This window comes from Coffea arabica, chromosome 5e, assembly GCF_036785885.1.
Source record: "Coffea arabica cultivar ET-39 chromosome 5e, Coffea Arabica ET-39 HiFi, whole genome shotgun sequence".
Lineage (NCBI taxonomy): Eukaryota > Viridiplantae > Streptophyta > Magnoliopsida > Gentianales > Rubiaceae > Coffea > Coffea arabica.
In genome coordinates, this window is record NC_092318.1 from 52,067,641 (window position 1) to 52,083,293 (window position 15,653).

The window sequence follows — 15,653 nt, forward strand, 5'->3', positions numbered from 1 at the left end:
TGTTGCGAACAGCAAAGTTATTGCGCGCCCCCTTTTTCTTTCCCTTGTGCTCTATTTGACTAAGCTTGTGTTTGTGCCATACCAAATGATATTGTCAAATATTGTGAAGCCGCTAAACCACAAACCATAAACCGATTACTGTCAATATTCTCATCGAATCGAGATCATCTGTCCAACTAATAACCAACCAGAAACTATACCGAAGCAAAATGAGAGACAATTTTGGTATGGGAACTTAAGAATGGGTTTGCAAGGCTATCCGTTGAACATCAGTACTTTTTAAGACTAGGATGGAGATTCTAAGCCACTCAACGGATCTCGCACCACGGTTTCGGAAATTTGTCAAGACCGTAAAGGGCCCATCCTTGCGGTTAGCATAAGCAAAGGTCCTGGACTCCCAGAGGCTGCTTAAAATTGCCTGTTCCCAACATTGAAGTGTCTCAATAAAGCTGTATCTGTCTCTCGATTTGAATCTCCCCAGTTATTCCAATCTCTCAAAGAAGTACAAGTATCCCATGTCAACTGGAGGGTTTTTTGAAACACCGACCTTCTCATCATTGAAAATCACCCAACCACCATTCTTGTAGACGTGAGCAACATAATGACCACAATGGGTGGACGTACCAATATGACTCACTATTCCAATGAGCCTGTACCCTGAAAATGGGCAGGAGACAACTGCTTTGTCAGTGTATGATTAAGCAGGAGAATTAAAAAGACTTTCCAGGACTTAACCATGATACAGAATGATCAAGCAGCCGAGGTTTAACACGCTCTATATTAAAACTTTCATGCCAACATCAACAACAATAGGCATAAAAAACCATAATATACGAACAGTAGTATCCGGGAATGGGCATGTTTTTCTAGTATTAAACATGAGAATGGGTCAAATAAAAAGTTGGAACCGAGGACACTCAGATCTTAACAACAAAGATGTCCAAGGGACTTACTCCCTCCTCCATCAGGTAAAGCAGCGTCACTGGCTGGTGCGCTATTAGAAGCATCAGGATTGTCAAAAATCCAATTTGTTGCTTTCTCAATGTCACCACCCTACAAAAGTTCAAATTATGTCACAAGATCACAAGAAATTGGAATTCCAAAATAAAAGGATAGAGTAATCAAGCTCAATAGGACTTTACCGATGCCTGGAGAGCTTTCCTAGCAAGTTCTTCAGGGAAACCAAAAGAAACCAAAGCCTCAACTTTCGATTGATCAAAAAGGGGGGCATCCGAACTTTGTGCCTTCTTGGACATGGGAGCGTTGATGTCTGGGGTGAAATTATATTAAGCATCGATTACTACAGATGTATAATGAATCAATTATATTAAGTAAAACAGAGGCTTCCTGCCATATGAATATAATTATATTAAGCATAAGAATACCAGGGTCCTCCATATGAGCAAATAACCAATTCATAGCCTCTTCCACTCCAGTATTTGAAGTGTTAATGGCAGCCTTTTGACAATGAAGATGATTGAATCCCATTGAAGTGAGCTGGGCAACGATAGTCTCATCAGCCAGAGGTATATCTTCATCAGCTGTGCGTAACAGCAATGGTGAAATATCAAATTGTGATCCACAGGAAATAAAATATAGACAACATGAAATCAACTGAATTTTATGTTGCACTGAAAGTAGGTAAAAAAGTCATCTACAAAAGATTTTAAATTTCTATAGTACTCTGACATTTTCTTTTTCCGGAAAAAAAAAAAAGGAAAATTTCCTAAGAAGCATCAGGGCTTTGTGTAGGCATCCCATCATGGAGGAGGGTAATTGCCATGATACAAAATAAACAAGGAAAATGAGAAAGTCCAAAGTGACACGTCCTCTGCAAGGTAAGAAGCAATTCTTTATAAAAACAAGCAAATAGATCCACCGGAGAGTGCAAACCAAAATGCAGAAACTTAATGGAAATAAAATATAGACAACATGAAATCAACTGAATTTTATGTTGCACTGAAAGTAAGTAAAAAAGTCATCTACAAAACAGTTTAAATTTCTATAGTACTCTGACAATTTTTTTGCCTGAAAAAAAAAAAGGAAAATTTCCTAAGAAGCATCAGGGCTTTATGTAGGCATCCCATCATGGAGGAGGGTAATTCCCATGATACAAAATAAACAAGGAAAATGAGAAAGTCCAAAGTGACACATCCTCTGCAAGGTAAGGAGCAATTCTTTATAAAACAAGCAAATAGATCGACCGGAGAGTGCAAACCAAAATGCAGAAACTTAGGGTCGGTTTGGTTGGAAGTAAAATGTTTTCCTTGGGAAAATATTTTCCATGGAAGTAATTTTCCAGGAAAATCATTTTCCTTTCATCATTTTCAGGTGTTTGGTTAGCCTATTGAGAATATTTTCTTACTTCATTTTCTGATGTTTGTTTAACTTTTGAAATATTTTCACTTTTACCTCTACTTTTACTTTCTACACATTATAACCACAAACTTCTTCCCATGCAAAATAAAAATTTATCTCATTGTTTAACTTTAAAAAAATCTTGGAGAAATGTATATATGAATTAAAAATTTCTCCTTAAGCAATAAACAAATTGCTGGCCATTCATTGTCAAATATCAATCACAAACAATGCTTATTGTGACATATACCTTGCACTCTCGCTGCTGAAAGTTTCTCTAGAAAAGAATATCCCTATTATACATAATTAATTACTAGAATAGGGTGAGCAGGGTGAGGTCTTTTTTTGATTTTGAACATACTACAAGTTTTGAAAGTTTGACAAATACTTTTTTATCAGACGGAATGCATGCATTTCGGAAAACAACTTCAATAAGTTTGGAAGGGAAGTTGTTTTCCATAAGATGAGTGAAAATCTTTTACACAGTAAAATATTTTCAGTAACTTTTGTGCAACCAAACATGGGAAATTAGGAAAATATTTTCCAGTAAAATATTTTCACCCGAAACAAACGGACCCTTAATGGAAAATAAAACAAAGTCACATACTAGTTTCAGGTAACAGCTCTTCCCCTGGTTGAAAACCCTTGCTGCGCATATAACTGATGTCAATGATATCAGGAACATCTATATAGACATCTACATGGAACCAAAAATACAACAGGAGTGGTCAGTTTCTCTTCAGATGGATTCCTTATCAAATAAGGAGCAACTCTATAAAATTACCAAGTTTTTTTGGCACCCAGCCTGCCTCAAGGACAAATTTCCGCATGTGCAACACCAGATAATCAGGAAATGAGGTCAGACCAGCAGTTCTGCAAGAAAAAAGCCAAAACCTTGTACAAAGAAAGAAGCAAGAAAAGAGATGTGCAGGCTGAAAGCTATTAAATGTCTTCATAAATTACACACTTTATAGAAGCGAATACAATGGTCATAATGAAGTCTTTGTTTGAGAATAAAAGCATCAAACACGCACTCCCCCAAGGGGGGGGGGTGTTTCCCTGAAAACTTCCAAGTGTTCTACCCGACCATCAAATTGACTAAACAAGTGGCTGCCCAAGAAATCTCAGAAAGCAACAAGAAAAAGGATACGGAAGACCACAATGCTTACTTAATTGCTGTCGTCTTGGACTTCAACGCTGAGCTGTAAAAATCGTGCACCTCTTCTGGCGCTGAAAAGCAATCTAAGCAATCCTTCAATGGCACCCTTGGGCGGACAATTTCCTCGGCAGACCTGCTAGGACACACTGCTAAGAAATTTGTTGCAAGGAAAATAGATTTGGATGTCAACAATGTAAAATGATCCAATCAGAACTCACACTTCCTTCCCTTCTGCATGCTTCTCGGCCTTCAATTTTTCGAATGCTTCTAACTCATCTGAATTTTTAATATACATTAGTTTTAGAACAAGAACAACTATTTCAAATAATAAGCATACAGAAGCTTACTCCTGTTTGTAGCTTTGTGCAATGGAATGTTTAGGGATAGAATATAGTCACTCCTCTGATTGTAAGCAACTTTGCCAGATGGACATTGCAATCGCTCTTCAATACCAAATTTAAAACTCCTTGAAGGATCAATAGAAGGACTTTCTGAATGCGTTCGTTCAACTTGGTCAATAAAGTGCAGGAAAAATTCCAGTGCATCCTGGAAACAAGGTTCTATGCACTATAACTCCAAAATGAAATTCATAAAGAAGATATGTTTAATTCAGAGATCCCGTTATGTTGTTAGATCAGATACTATGCTCAGTGCTCAGACAGACCCAATCAATTAAAGAAAGTAGATATAATAATATCCTTGTTGCCTAGTCAACCTATCATACCCCACAGTGAGTGTACTTATCGTTGAAAGTCAACAGTAAGGTTGCGTGCTGTCAAACTAAGAATTGTTTAAGGTTAGATGCTGCACTCCTTATTAAGCAAGGGTAATAAATAGCATCACTTTCTGACATAGTCATGTAGTTCCATGTCTCTAGCCCACTTAGAGATGATAAATTCAATTTTGCATCTGATCCAGTTACAAACCCTATGCATGTGCATGGAACCACAAACCACAAGATAATGACCCCGTGGACAAAATGAACCCTTAAAGCTAGTCGAGCACCAGAACATGAAGACCTAAACTTACCTGTTGTCTCATTGTTGAAAATTCAGGGTGGCTCGCAGCAATCACGGACTTAAACATGCGGGGACGGATTCCCTCCTGTTTCTGAAGGTGAAGACAACAAAAAGGAAGAGTCTGTTGGTACAAATCATTGAACACAGCAGTACACACGTTCCAGATATAAAAAAGGTTACTTCCACATGAATAATGAATCTTGTAAACTGCAGCTATGAGCAAAGCGCAAACAAGCAACAGACACGAACGGTCACAAGTTTAAATAGTCAAAAAGAGGTATAAAAGTACAGCAAGAAACCACACAAATTAAACTTGTACGGCAGTATGAGCAATATCATCATTCTGAAAGATGAATGGAATGCTACATCAAGCAAGCAAGAGAACCATAAAGGAACCCAAGATGAACACAAAATTACCTCTGCAGCAGGAATTGAATATTTACCAGAAAGCATGCCATGCGCCAACTTTGTTCTGTCAAAGAAATGAATTAGCAACTTATTGTGTGACAAGCAGCTAAGAGATCAATATATGACTTTTCTCAATGCGCATCCCCCCTCCCCCAAAAAAATAAAATAAAAATGCCAGACTGTCCCTCAAATAGCATCAATCAAAAGCTCACAGGGGCTTCTAGCACCCCTAAAATTCAGAAAACTTCAAAGCAGAATTAACATCAATTGCTTACAGCTGCATGTTGAGGTCTACAGCTGCATCAGATAAAGCAGTGTCAAAAGCCCTTTTCAAACTCTGATCCTCGTAATATCTGATATATAATTTCCATTTTGGAAAAAAACGAATCCTTTATCAAAAACTTAATTTGGAAGTATTTATAATGAACAGCCTATAACAAAGTCTGTATTATTAAGAGGTACATAAACTGACCGTAAGCAGAAGGAACGCGTTGAGAACACTACTTGCATAGTTGCAGCCAAATAGCAACTGCAAACAAGAAAAATAAGAAGCAAAATACAAAGGGAATATGTAGTTATTCTAGTAAATAGTCGACAGAAGAAAGAGCACCTATTTCCAAGATTGACCAATCCAGTGTAACCAGGTCCAAATAGTGGTTCAATATCCTCTCCACTTTCCTGAATCCGATTCCAATCAAAATTGGTATTCTGATCAAGTTCCATCTCAGCAGTAGTCATCTCAGTCTGAAAAACAACAGCCAGCATGATGATGGTGCTACAAGCAATAGTAAAAGATACTCAACCACAGAGGATAAACATCAGTGAACACAAACAACCTGATACCAAAAGCAACTCCTTCCCTCTTTACAGCCTACACTAATTTTTTGGGAGCCAGGAGATGGATGTAGGTATGCTATGTCAGAAATGGGGTAACTTGTGGCTCAGCCACTGCAGAGAAAGGGTGGTAACAGGACAAGAATATGAAGGCCTCCTAGAAGTAATATGCTCTTCACTTTCACACCAATGACTTCCAGAGAAGTGCATAGAAAATAAAAAACCACCCATGCTGAAGGCAAAGTTCTATAACAAGTAGAGGTTTTGTAGCTCCCAGTTCAAAACGTTATGATATTTGGCAAATAAGGAATCAAGGGGCAGAAAAACAACACTATTTATAATATGTTCAACCGAATGTGGCCTGACAAGTTTCAGCCATCTGGAAGAGCAAAAGTTCAATGTTGCCAAAAGATTATCCAGGACACACAATTATAACTTATGATGACACACACAAGTTTAGGTACAAACCTTTTGTAAGGATGAAAAGTCGATACCAAAATGTGCAAGATGCTGTGCTAAAAGAGGATCCTCCACACTTTCATCCTCCGCATAAGAAAAAACATCTGAGCTGCCAAAATTTGAGAAAATCATGATTTTATTTGAATTAAGGTGTAATACCCTAGATGTTAAAGAATCTAATAAGCTTCCAGAAAGACTTCAGCTCAAAACTAGCTAGCTTCCCGCCATAAATACCAGTATAAGATACTACAAAGCAAATAACCCAGTTGACCCCAGCATACTTCCACTTAGAAGAAATTAAAAGATAACAACAAAACTCGGATGCAATTCCAAATTACTTGCTGGAGCAAGTATTCAAGGAAATTACATTATTCCAAGAAAACTGCCAAAGTTAAACATAACAAAAACATGACAGGGATTAGGCAGCATTACCTGCTCCCTCCAAGTCAGAAGTTATGGTACCAAGCTTCACCGCAAGTGGGTAGTTGGTTTCTTTATAATGGTTGACAGCATGATCGTTACCACCACTTCCATCCCAATTTCTTCGACCACACAATATTGAACCATCAGTCAAATTTAACCACAGATTTTCAGTCTTATCACACTTGGCACATTTCCACCCTGTCGGAGGAACAATAATGCCGTTATCAAGCTGGTTGAGATTCATGGCATATTTACTGATGTTCTTCTTATCAGCTGTCCATGCAGCAACTTGCTCTTTCCTCTCTGCTCCTTCAGCCATTAAAACAGCATCAACAGCCAATCTTACCTGAAACATCAAATTTCATAAGTTTAACCAGTGTTAACACGCAAGATGTCAAATACATCCATTACCAGCTAAGCATGCATATGGAAAAGAAAATTACCTTTTCAGGTAACTCAACGGATGGAAAAGGAAGAGATACATAATCTGGCAAAATAACTATTTCGTAGCTTTCTTCGTATTCGGGGTCATTATTATCAAATCCTCCATCCACACCTACAAATAGAAATGTCAAAAATAAAGACGAAAAAGAGAGACTGAAGGGGCATTCATACACAACCAAAGACCCAAAATGCTTATTCAAAAAGAGAGCTCCAATACAAATGATAATATGCCTGTAAGACCCAAATTAATCAATCTAGTGGACCTTATTCCAGAAAACAGTGAAATCAATAGAAGAATCACGAGCGTACCTAAGCTGATTTTCATATTCCGTATGCCCTTTACCTTGTCTAAGCCTATGTGTAAATTACAGTTACCGGCTGAGAACAATGCCACGATTTCCCTCTAAAGAAAGGCTCATCTACACACTCCTGACAGCATTCTTACAGTTCAGGTACTGATGCATTTATAGCTTTACCCTCAATACTGAAAGACATTTCAAATTGAGCTAAGGACATCAAAGAATAAACACAATGACATAAGAGAGAATAAAATGGATAATCATAAAAACCAAAAAGAGCTAGAGAAGCAGTGCCACCAAATGCCAGCTAAAAGCCAACTAAACGACAGGTGCACATCAACAATTACCGTACCTATAGCTAAGAGTGTCGGTTTCTTTGAAGGTCTGTCTTCACCAACTGGCTTCACAGTCTGCTTTATATGTAAATAGACTGGGTCTTTTGTCTTCTCATAGTTCCATCCCACATAATCCTTCCCAAATGCGAGAAATGTAAACATATCCACAAATAGGCCACCCTCAGATTTCTGTAAAATTTGAATGCAAGAAAATACTCATTAATCACCACAAGACAAACCAAAACCATTTCCACTAACTTATGTTACTGGTTTCATGTATAACTAGATTTAGACTTTGTCTAACATTCGACTTAATTTTTCGTGGCGCCAAATATAATGCAGATCCAAAATTCACAGCTCTGGATAGGCTACAAAAATCAGCACAAACGAAGTTCAAATAAATTACTATAACCGCGCTAACTAAAACCTCTTATTACCAAGCAGTAATACTAACTAATAAATATAAAACCCTAGCAGATTAAAAACTATACATGGTAACGAAAAAAGCAAATGGTTCATAAAGAAATAAGTTACAAAAAAGAATTAAAATATCAACGGCATTTCTATATATATAAAAAAAAAAAGAGAATAAACGGCAGCTCATTCAAATTTAAATTAAAAAAGAAGAAGAAGAAGAAGAAACAAACAGGAGTGACTGGGTTTAAGAACAGCAAACGATGAACGAAGAACGTAAATAAAGAAATCAGGTACCGGAGTGTCGAAAGAGACGCAGCATTCTTGCTTGTAAATGCGATTAGTAGGTTCTGGAATTCGTACGCGGGAGAGGTTCGACCGAAGGATTTCCATTTTTTGCATTGGTTGAGGAAGAAATTTGACTAGGTTTTGGAGAGGAGAGCTGTGATTTTAATCGATTCTTTGCCCTAAGGAGAAGTAAGGGATTTTTCCACTTTTCCTTCGGCTGAGTGTTTCAGACTCGTACGCCAAAGAAGAGCTGATTGATGGTAGGAGAATGCTACTTTCCAGTGTAAAGCTATGCCTGCGGGGCGCGTCTCGGAGGTTCTGGAATTTTAGTCTCTTTTATTAGTCTTCTCTCTTTTATTAGTCTACTTCAGTATTGAGTCACCATAGGTCGCACTAATGTACACTATCAGAAATAGCGTACTACCAAACTTTAGTACATTTAATCGGTGCATACATTATCAGAGCTATCACACTAGTTGCGTTCAAAACAAACCAAACTATTGAATGGGATGAAAAAGTGTGTTTTTGTGAAATGTTAAGGCTATGAATCAGATTATATGAAATATGTTTTGATAATTTTGTCTATCAAAAATCATCATATGCAATGCACTTGGTGAATTTCGATTAAAAATTAGTCGAAAACTTAAATAGAGACTAAATTTGATCAATGTGAATTATAAGGAATGAAAAATTACACTTTTAAAAGTAATTGATGAAAAAAGTTATTTTTCAAAATGTAAGAGATGTTTTGAATGATTGTCTCTTATATGAAATAAAATTTTAAATTCAGCTCAAAATTGTCTCAATCAGCATAAATTTATAACATAAGAAACTCATTTTAGCTGAACTTATTGAGTTCATCTGTCGAAACTCTCACAAGATTTGAATTTCTGACCACTAGACTAACCACAGTGATTAATAAACAAAATTCGAATTTCTAACAACTGGACCAACCACAGTGATTAATAAACGGACAAAACACCTTCAAATTCATTAGTATTTTTCCCTCACTTTCTTTTGTTGAGAAAAGAAAATTAAAGAGATTGATAATTCGAATTTCCGACCACTAGACTAACCATAGTGATTAATAAACGACATTCGAATTTCTGACCACTAGACCAGTCACAATGATTAATAAACGGACAAAACACCTTCAAATTCATTAGTATTTTTTTTTTCCTCTTTTTTCTTTTCTTGAGAAAAGAAAATTAAAGAGATTGATAAATCCTTTTATTTTGGTTCTCTGGGATGACAAAACATCACCTGAGTTCATCCAATAGTGTATAGATGTCCAATTGCCACTAACCAAAGGGCCTCCGCATTTTAACTAACCCTGACTTTGCTTGGATCATTCGATGCTAAGCAAAACCGTCCGCCCTCAACCATGGCGTTGGCCCTTGGGCTAGGTAGATATGCCCACAAGGCCCAGCAATATGCTTTTCAATTGTTTTAAGAAAAATATTACGAGGAATTAAGATACAAATGGAAATTTACAAAAGGGAAAAAAAATGGAAATTAAAATCGTTCATCAAGTACGCCTATAGTGGTACAGGTGTGTAAACTTTTAAGCATTATATCCTTACTAAAAAGAATAAGAATTCAATCTCTAGTCGAATGACAGTATCAAAATATTATTATATTACAAAACGTCTATCATTTATTCTTTGTATCAGGTTTATAATACGCATATTGAAGAAGGGGAGAAAAACGCAATTGATCTTGGCATCTTCTTTTCATTCCACTTTTTCTTCCTACATACATTTGGAGGGACTTCAAGGATTTTGTTTATGTTCTTTTCATATCTATTGTTGTTTTTATTCACATATATCTCTGTTAATTACTCCTAAACCAATCTCTCAAAATTCCAGCATCCAACTAAAGGGTTCATTTCAGTTTGAGCTTTTCCGGCATCCAACAAAGGGGTTGATTTCAGTTTGACTTGAGTTACAGACGCATGTGACCAAGCTTTGATTGATTGTGTATCCATCAAGCGGTGCACAAGCCCAAAGATCCTATTGCTACACTCAAATTTCAAAGATCTTTTTAATTTATAAATGGTAAATTTTATATACACTGACAGTAAATATACTATCACTATTGAACGTATGATAGATATGCAAAATTTGGGTTTCAAATTCAAATTATGTGTCACGCATTCAATGGTGAAAGTGTATACATTGTTAATGTATAGAAGATTAATTCATTTATAAATGGCAAAATAATTTTGATAAATCTTTTATACACTGACAATGTATACACTAGCGGGTATAGATATATGACAAATACACAAACTTTGATATTTAAATTCAAATTTAGATGATGTAGCATTCATCAAACCATGCTAGTGTATACATTGAAAGTATAGAAAAAATTAATCTAAATATTTTTCCTGAAAAATACAAGAAATTTCAAAAAAGATCTTTGTATATGTTAAAATGTAGATCAATTATTTTTAGTGTCTACTTGACCTACCATTAGTGCATATTTTTGTGATTTAAATCAAATCGTACTGGACGATTTCCAACGATCTCATTAATAAAATTTATTTTCTATCAAAAAATATAAATTAAAAAATGTTTTGTTTATCTCATGTTGATCTAATAGTATATCGAATATAGTTAATTTAATTTACTAAGATTAATTATAATTATCTTGAGTATATTGCCTTTCAATAAAACTACCAATCAACCAGAGATACAAAGAATAAAATAAAGAGGTTGAGTAGGGGAAAGAGATGAGTTGGGTGATATTGGGAGAGGGAGCGTCAATGGGATATTTTGGATTCGAGATCTCTCATTAATAATAATAACAACAACAATAATAATAATCTTATGTAATAATAATAATAACAAGGTTGAATAGTATAAGGGTTTTTGTAACAAATGTTTTATAGACATTCTTTAATATACCTTTAATCATTGGACCACTGGGCTAACCCCAATGGTTGGGGAGAGTTTTTCGAGTTCTTTCGTTCAAGTTTTGAATTTTGCACTAGACAGTTGGGGGTAAAAAGGGTGCAGAGAGGGATGGAAGGGTAAACACAAAACGTTAATCACATCCAACCTACTATGTGAATGATCAATTATTATCTTCTTTTGTATTGATACACTTTTCCTAATTAAGTTTAGCTTTGAGAAAAATTTAACATCTGAACGAGTTTAATAAATGCCCAATGGACACATGTAAACTGCAATAGGACTTGAGATACCTTTACTTGTTATGAAATTTCCAAAAATGATGTATGAGGTCAGATTTGGGAGGTTTTGCATGTTTCAACAAATTGTATCCCAAGTTACTTGCATATTCCATGCTAAATATAGCTGATACCGAAGAAGATCAATAACTCGACAAAGTTAAGTTAATTTTATGTTATCAAATCAAGAGAGACTAGTTTTAGGAGTAATTATACATGAATGAGTTTCAACTTGGACTTTGGAATCAACCAGGGCATGCACCTTGTGAACATTGAGAAAAAATGGAAATGGTTTGACACTTGGGTGACACGGGACTAGTTATTATTACATCTACAAATCCGCAGTCAATCTCTCAAGGACTACTTGAGTTGATTTGAATTGTGAAGTCTTCAAAGGTAGGCAGTCATGCTGAGAAAAAAGAAGATGCCTACATTCTTTGCCTGGATCAATGATGACACGAATGCTGGCCAATGAGATTGACAAGCAAAAAGAAAATCTCCTGGTCTTGGGTACCACACTGACCCAGTAAACCGGTGAACTTGACTTGGACTTCTTCCATGTGACCAAAATTTTTAGAAACTCCCCTTTGAATAAGGCATGAATAATACTTCTGGCTTTGTCATTAATTTACCAAGAAAATCACATAACGATCAATCCCTAATCACCACTTACGTGGAGATTTTGAGCTGCATATTAAATGACATCTCTCAATTTTGTTACTTTGACCATATCATCTACGCAAAACAAATTATATAAACTAGCAGCGTACCAAATATTTTTTTTTTCCTTTTAGAAGAATGTTTGCAAGTCACAATTGTTTACAGTCATAATTGTTTTTTTCTAACATGCTCTTTTTGCAAGTCACAATTCCCCATATATTAATTACTGCAGAGTTTGAGACTTTGAAATTGGTTGATGTTGTCCCTTACCAAAAATCAAAGTACTATGCTGACCAGAATAAAAATTTATCTTTTTTTTTTTAAACACCAAGGGATGTGGTCTCTCGACTCACTCCATATTGCTTGCGCGCGTGTATATATATAAGTAATTTTTTGGTGTTATCCATTTATAGATCAGAGTTTAATAGGAAGGGAGCCCTCCGCGGCAAAGCCGCCCTTCCTTTACTTTTGGGAAACGACGTATCCATCAAAAACATTGGAAAAACACGTACCTCTGCACAAAAAATACAAGCAGTCGCAATACACAATAACAAACAACACGTTCCTTCGTTTTCTCAGACCATCCTTTCCTAAATCCACGCCATCATATTTTGCCCACAAACCCCCCCCCCCCCCCCCTTTCAATCACTTTTAAGTCTCTCAAACAAATCAAAAAAAAAGAAATCAACAATGCCCCTTTCCTCTGTTTCCTTTATTCTTTTGGTTGGTTTCATTTACTTACAGAAACCTATGATTATCTGTTAGTTTTCTTCGTTTTCTTAGGCTTATAACTTAGATGAATGTTCATTACCATGGGTTCCTCGAAGTCCTCGAAGAGGAGCAAATGGTACATGTGCTTCAAACCGGATGTCGATGATCATCCGTTCAAGCCCGTTTCGCGTTTAGGAAAAGGAGGGAAGGAATACTTGCTGCATCACAGTGATGTCTTCATGTCCTTGTCCGACGGGGACAAGTTGGATTCTTCGTCCGACGATGGCCAAGAACCCCTGAGTAAGAAGTCGAAGCGTCGCCGGGGATTCTCTCGTGTTTTCAAAGCCTTCTTGTTTCAATCACCTTTGGTAATTAAGTTCTTTACTTTCTTAATTTTCAAACGATGTATACGTTTTGTCTTCTGTCTTGGTTAACTTTCATGCATACAGTTTTGCCTATTGAATCAATTGATCATGTTGTTAATTTTTCTGGTTTTTTTCTTCTGGTGTTTTCTCTTGGGTTGATGACTGCAGTCAAATTGATTGAATACATATTGCCTTCAATCTTCCCCTAACGGTTGATTAAGATTAATATGAATAAATGCACATTATTGTTGCTTTATGTCATCTAAATTTATGTATAAATCTCTGGTTTTGTTTTTTTTAATCCTTATATATATATATTAGAAACTTTCCTTTTTTTGAAAAAATGAAAACAACACACTGAATTTTGTTTTTAAAAGTATGCAAGTGTAGTTACATAGATATAATCCAAGCAGAAATTTTGCTTGTTTAACATGGTTGGAGTGGAAAGTTTCCCAGCATTGAATCCAGAAACATCGTCGTAATCTCCTGATTATTATTATTATTTGCACGGCAGGGTTTCTTTTGTTGTTTTTTTAGTATTGAATACCTCCCGCGGAACTCGGAAGTTGTCCAATTTTTGGAAGTCATCTTTTTTAACAAATTTCAACGTAATCGGATGATATATTCATACGACGAATGATCGTTTTCATGGGTTTCTTAATACAGGCCAAGAGAAAAGGAAGCAGAAAATCAGAAAAAGAAGCACCCTGTAGACCTTCAAAATTCGACAAGTTATGGAAGTCGTTCCGGGACAAGAAATCATCAATATCCCTGAATAAAGAATCACTAGGCGACAGCCCTCTATCCGGTTCGGGCAGATCAAGCTTGTTTTCATCATCAACAGCAGCAGCCTCGTCCTCCCTAACATCTTCGCGTGCTTCCTCCATCGCTAGCAACTCAAGGTCCGCGTCAGAAAGGAAAAGGTCAAGCTCGTTGGATTCGTTGCAACTGAATCAAAAGCCACCAGCAATGCCCTCCAAGAAAACTAATGGATATTGCAACTCCAACGTGGGGCTTTACTTTCTGCTGATTTGCTTAGTTGCGTTGATATTCTGGGGGAAAGCATTCGCAGTCTTCTGCACCTCAACGTGCCTGTTCTTGATTCCTTGCCGGTTCAAAAGGGTTGATGATCAGTCGGGTGTAAATGTAAATAATACTAGTGTCGAAGTTATTGACGTTGACTCCGAGGAGCACAAGAAAAAAGTTATCATGGGAGGCCTGCTCCAGAGGAATAATCGTAGTGCTTCTCGGGTCCTATAGCCATTTGTTAACTTCTCTGTACAAGGATTAAAAATTTTGCCTGCAAGTTGGAATTGGAAAGCGGGAATGAAGGTGAAATAACCATTTGCCTCCGTTCTGTATATTTATCGTGTCCGCTCGTTCTACTTCTACTCATTTGGTTTCCTTTCATTATTTAGTTAGGTAAATAAATGTATACATATTTTGATCAGGCTCAATTTTGGTGGGACTTTGATTGAGGAAGTGGTAGGAACAACGTCGGATTGATTCCTTTCACTCTTTTATTTTTTTTTTTTGGGTGTTTTGTCCTCTAACTTTATGGTATTTAAGGGGGATGGACAAATTCTTCCTCCCTTTTTTGTTTTAATTATTGTATACTGGCTTTATTGTACAATAATCTGCGTGGCAAATGGCAATAATGGTATCAGTTCCCTCACCTTATTGATTCTTGTGTGCGGTGCGGAACATATTCTTGCATGGCATTAAATGTTACTAATTTAATATGTTGCTTTGAAGGTAAGGATGGACAAATGATGGAGGCATGAATATCCAAGTAGTAATGCAATTTTTCACTTTCCCCCTTTCTCTTTTTGTTTTTGTTCCTTCCCCCCCTCCTCTTCTGCATGCGTGATCATGAACCAGTACTGGAGTAATGGAATGAGAGTTGTATTCACGACGTTTGAGCACAGGAATCATAATCGGTGATGCAGCTTCTCTTTGTTATAGGCATGCATGGTCCATACTCCATACTCTCCATCGCGTACTAACTGATGCTTGGACTGCAAAATATCGCCAAAATGTTTCAGCTCGCCACAAGGACAAGGGAGGCCCAAACAAATTCAGATTTTCAAAGTCGTCACACTGATCTGTTCCCGTCTCTCTTTTATTGTATATCTTAAAGCTAGTACAGTTTCAAATCGTGACATGAACTCACTCACAATGACAATGATTTTTTACTTTTGTTAAAAAAACATGAACACACCACGACACTGAAGTTTGGTAGTACTAAATGTATATTTCTGCAACATATTTAGGTGTTCGGTTT

The 15,653-nt window shown here is 36.5% G+C and overlaps 2 protein-coding genes across 3 annotated transcripts; one reads left to right on the top strand and one right to left on the bottom strand.

Annotated features, from left to right (window-relative positions):
* Positions 1–113: 113 nt before the first annotated feature.
* LOC113743810 (ubiquitin carboxyl-terminal hydrolase 14) lies at positions 114–8,775 on the bottom strand. Of its 2 annotated transcripts, XM_072049227.1 has the most exons (20): positions 8,450–8,774; positions 7,756–7,927; positions 7,414–7,588; positions 7,104–7,216; positions 6,670–7,006; positions 6,247–6,341; positions 5,555–5,688; positions 5,417–5,473; positions 5,220–5,297; positions 4,954–5,008; positions 4,547–4,627; positions 3,865–4,063; positions 3,736–3,793; positions 3,528–3,650; positions 3,143–3,231; positions 2,966–3,055; positions 1,386–1,541; positions 1,143–1,270; positions 954–1,053; positions 114–657 (listed from the first exon to the last, which is right to left on the bottom strand). In XM_072049227.1, the coding sequence occupies exons 3-20, from the start codon at positions 7,427–7,429 to the stop codon at positions 482–484; spliced, it is 2,085 nt and encodes a 694-aa protein (XP_071905328.1). In that variant the 5' UTR covers positions 7,430–7,588; positions 7,756–7,927; positions 8,450–8,774; the 3' UTR covers positions 114–481. The 2 variants fall into 2 exon arrangements, with proteins under 2 accessions (XP_071905328.1, XP_027127712.1); XM_027271911.2 differs by lacking the exon at positions 7,414–7,588 and having other exon boundaries at positions 8,450–8,775.
* A 3,947-nt stretch (positions 8,776–12,722) lies between these two features.
* Positions 12,723–14,826, top strand: LOC113687723 (uncharacterized). The gene is made up of 2 exons (XM_027205263.2): positions 12,723–13,372; positions 14,036–14,826. Exons 1-2 carry the CDS (start codon positions 13,094–13,096, stop codon positions 14,627–14,629), a joined length of 873 nt encoding a protein of 290 aa, XP_027061064.1. The 5' UTR covers positions 12,723–13,093; the 3' UTR covers positions 14,630–14,826.
* The last annotated feature ends 827 nt before the right edge of the window (positions 14,827–15,653 follow it).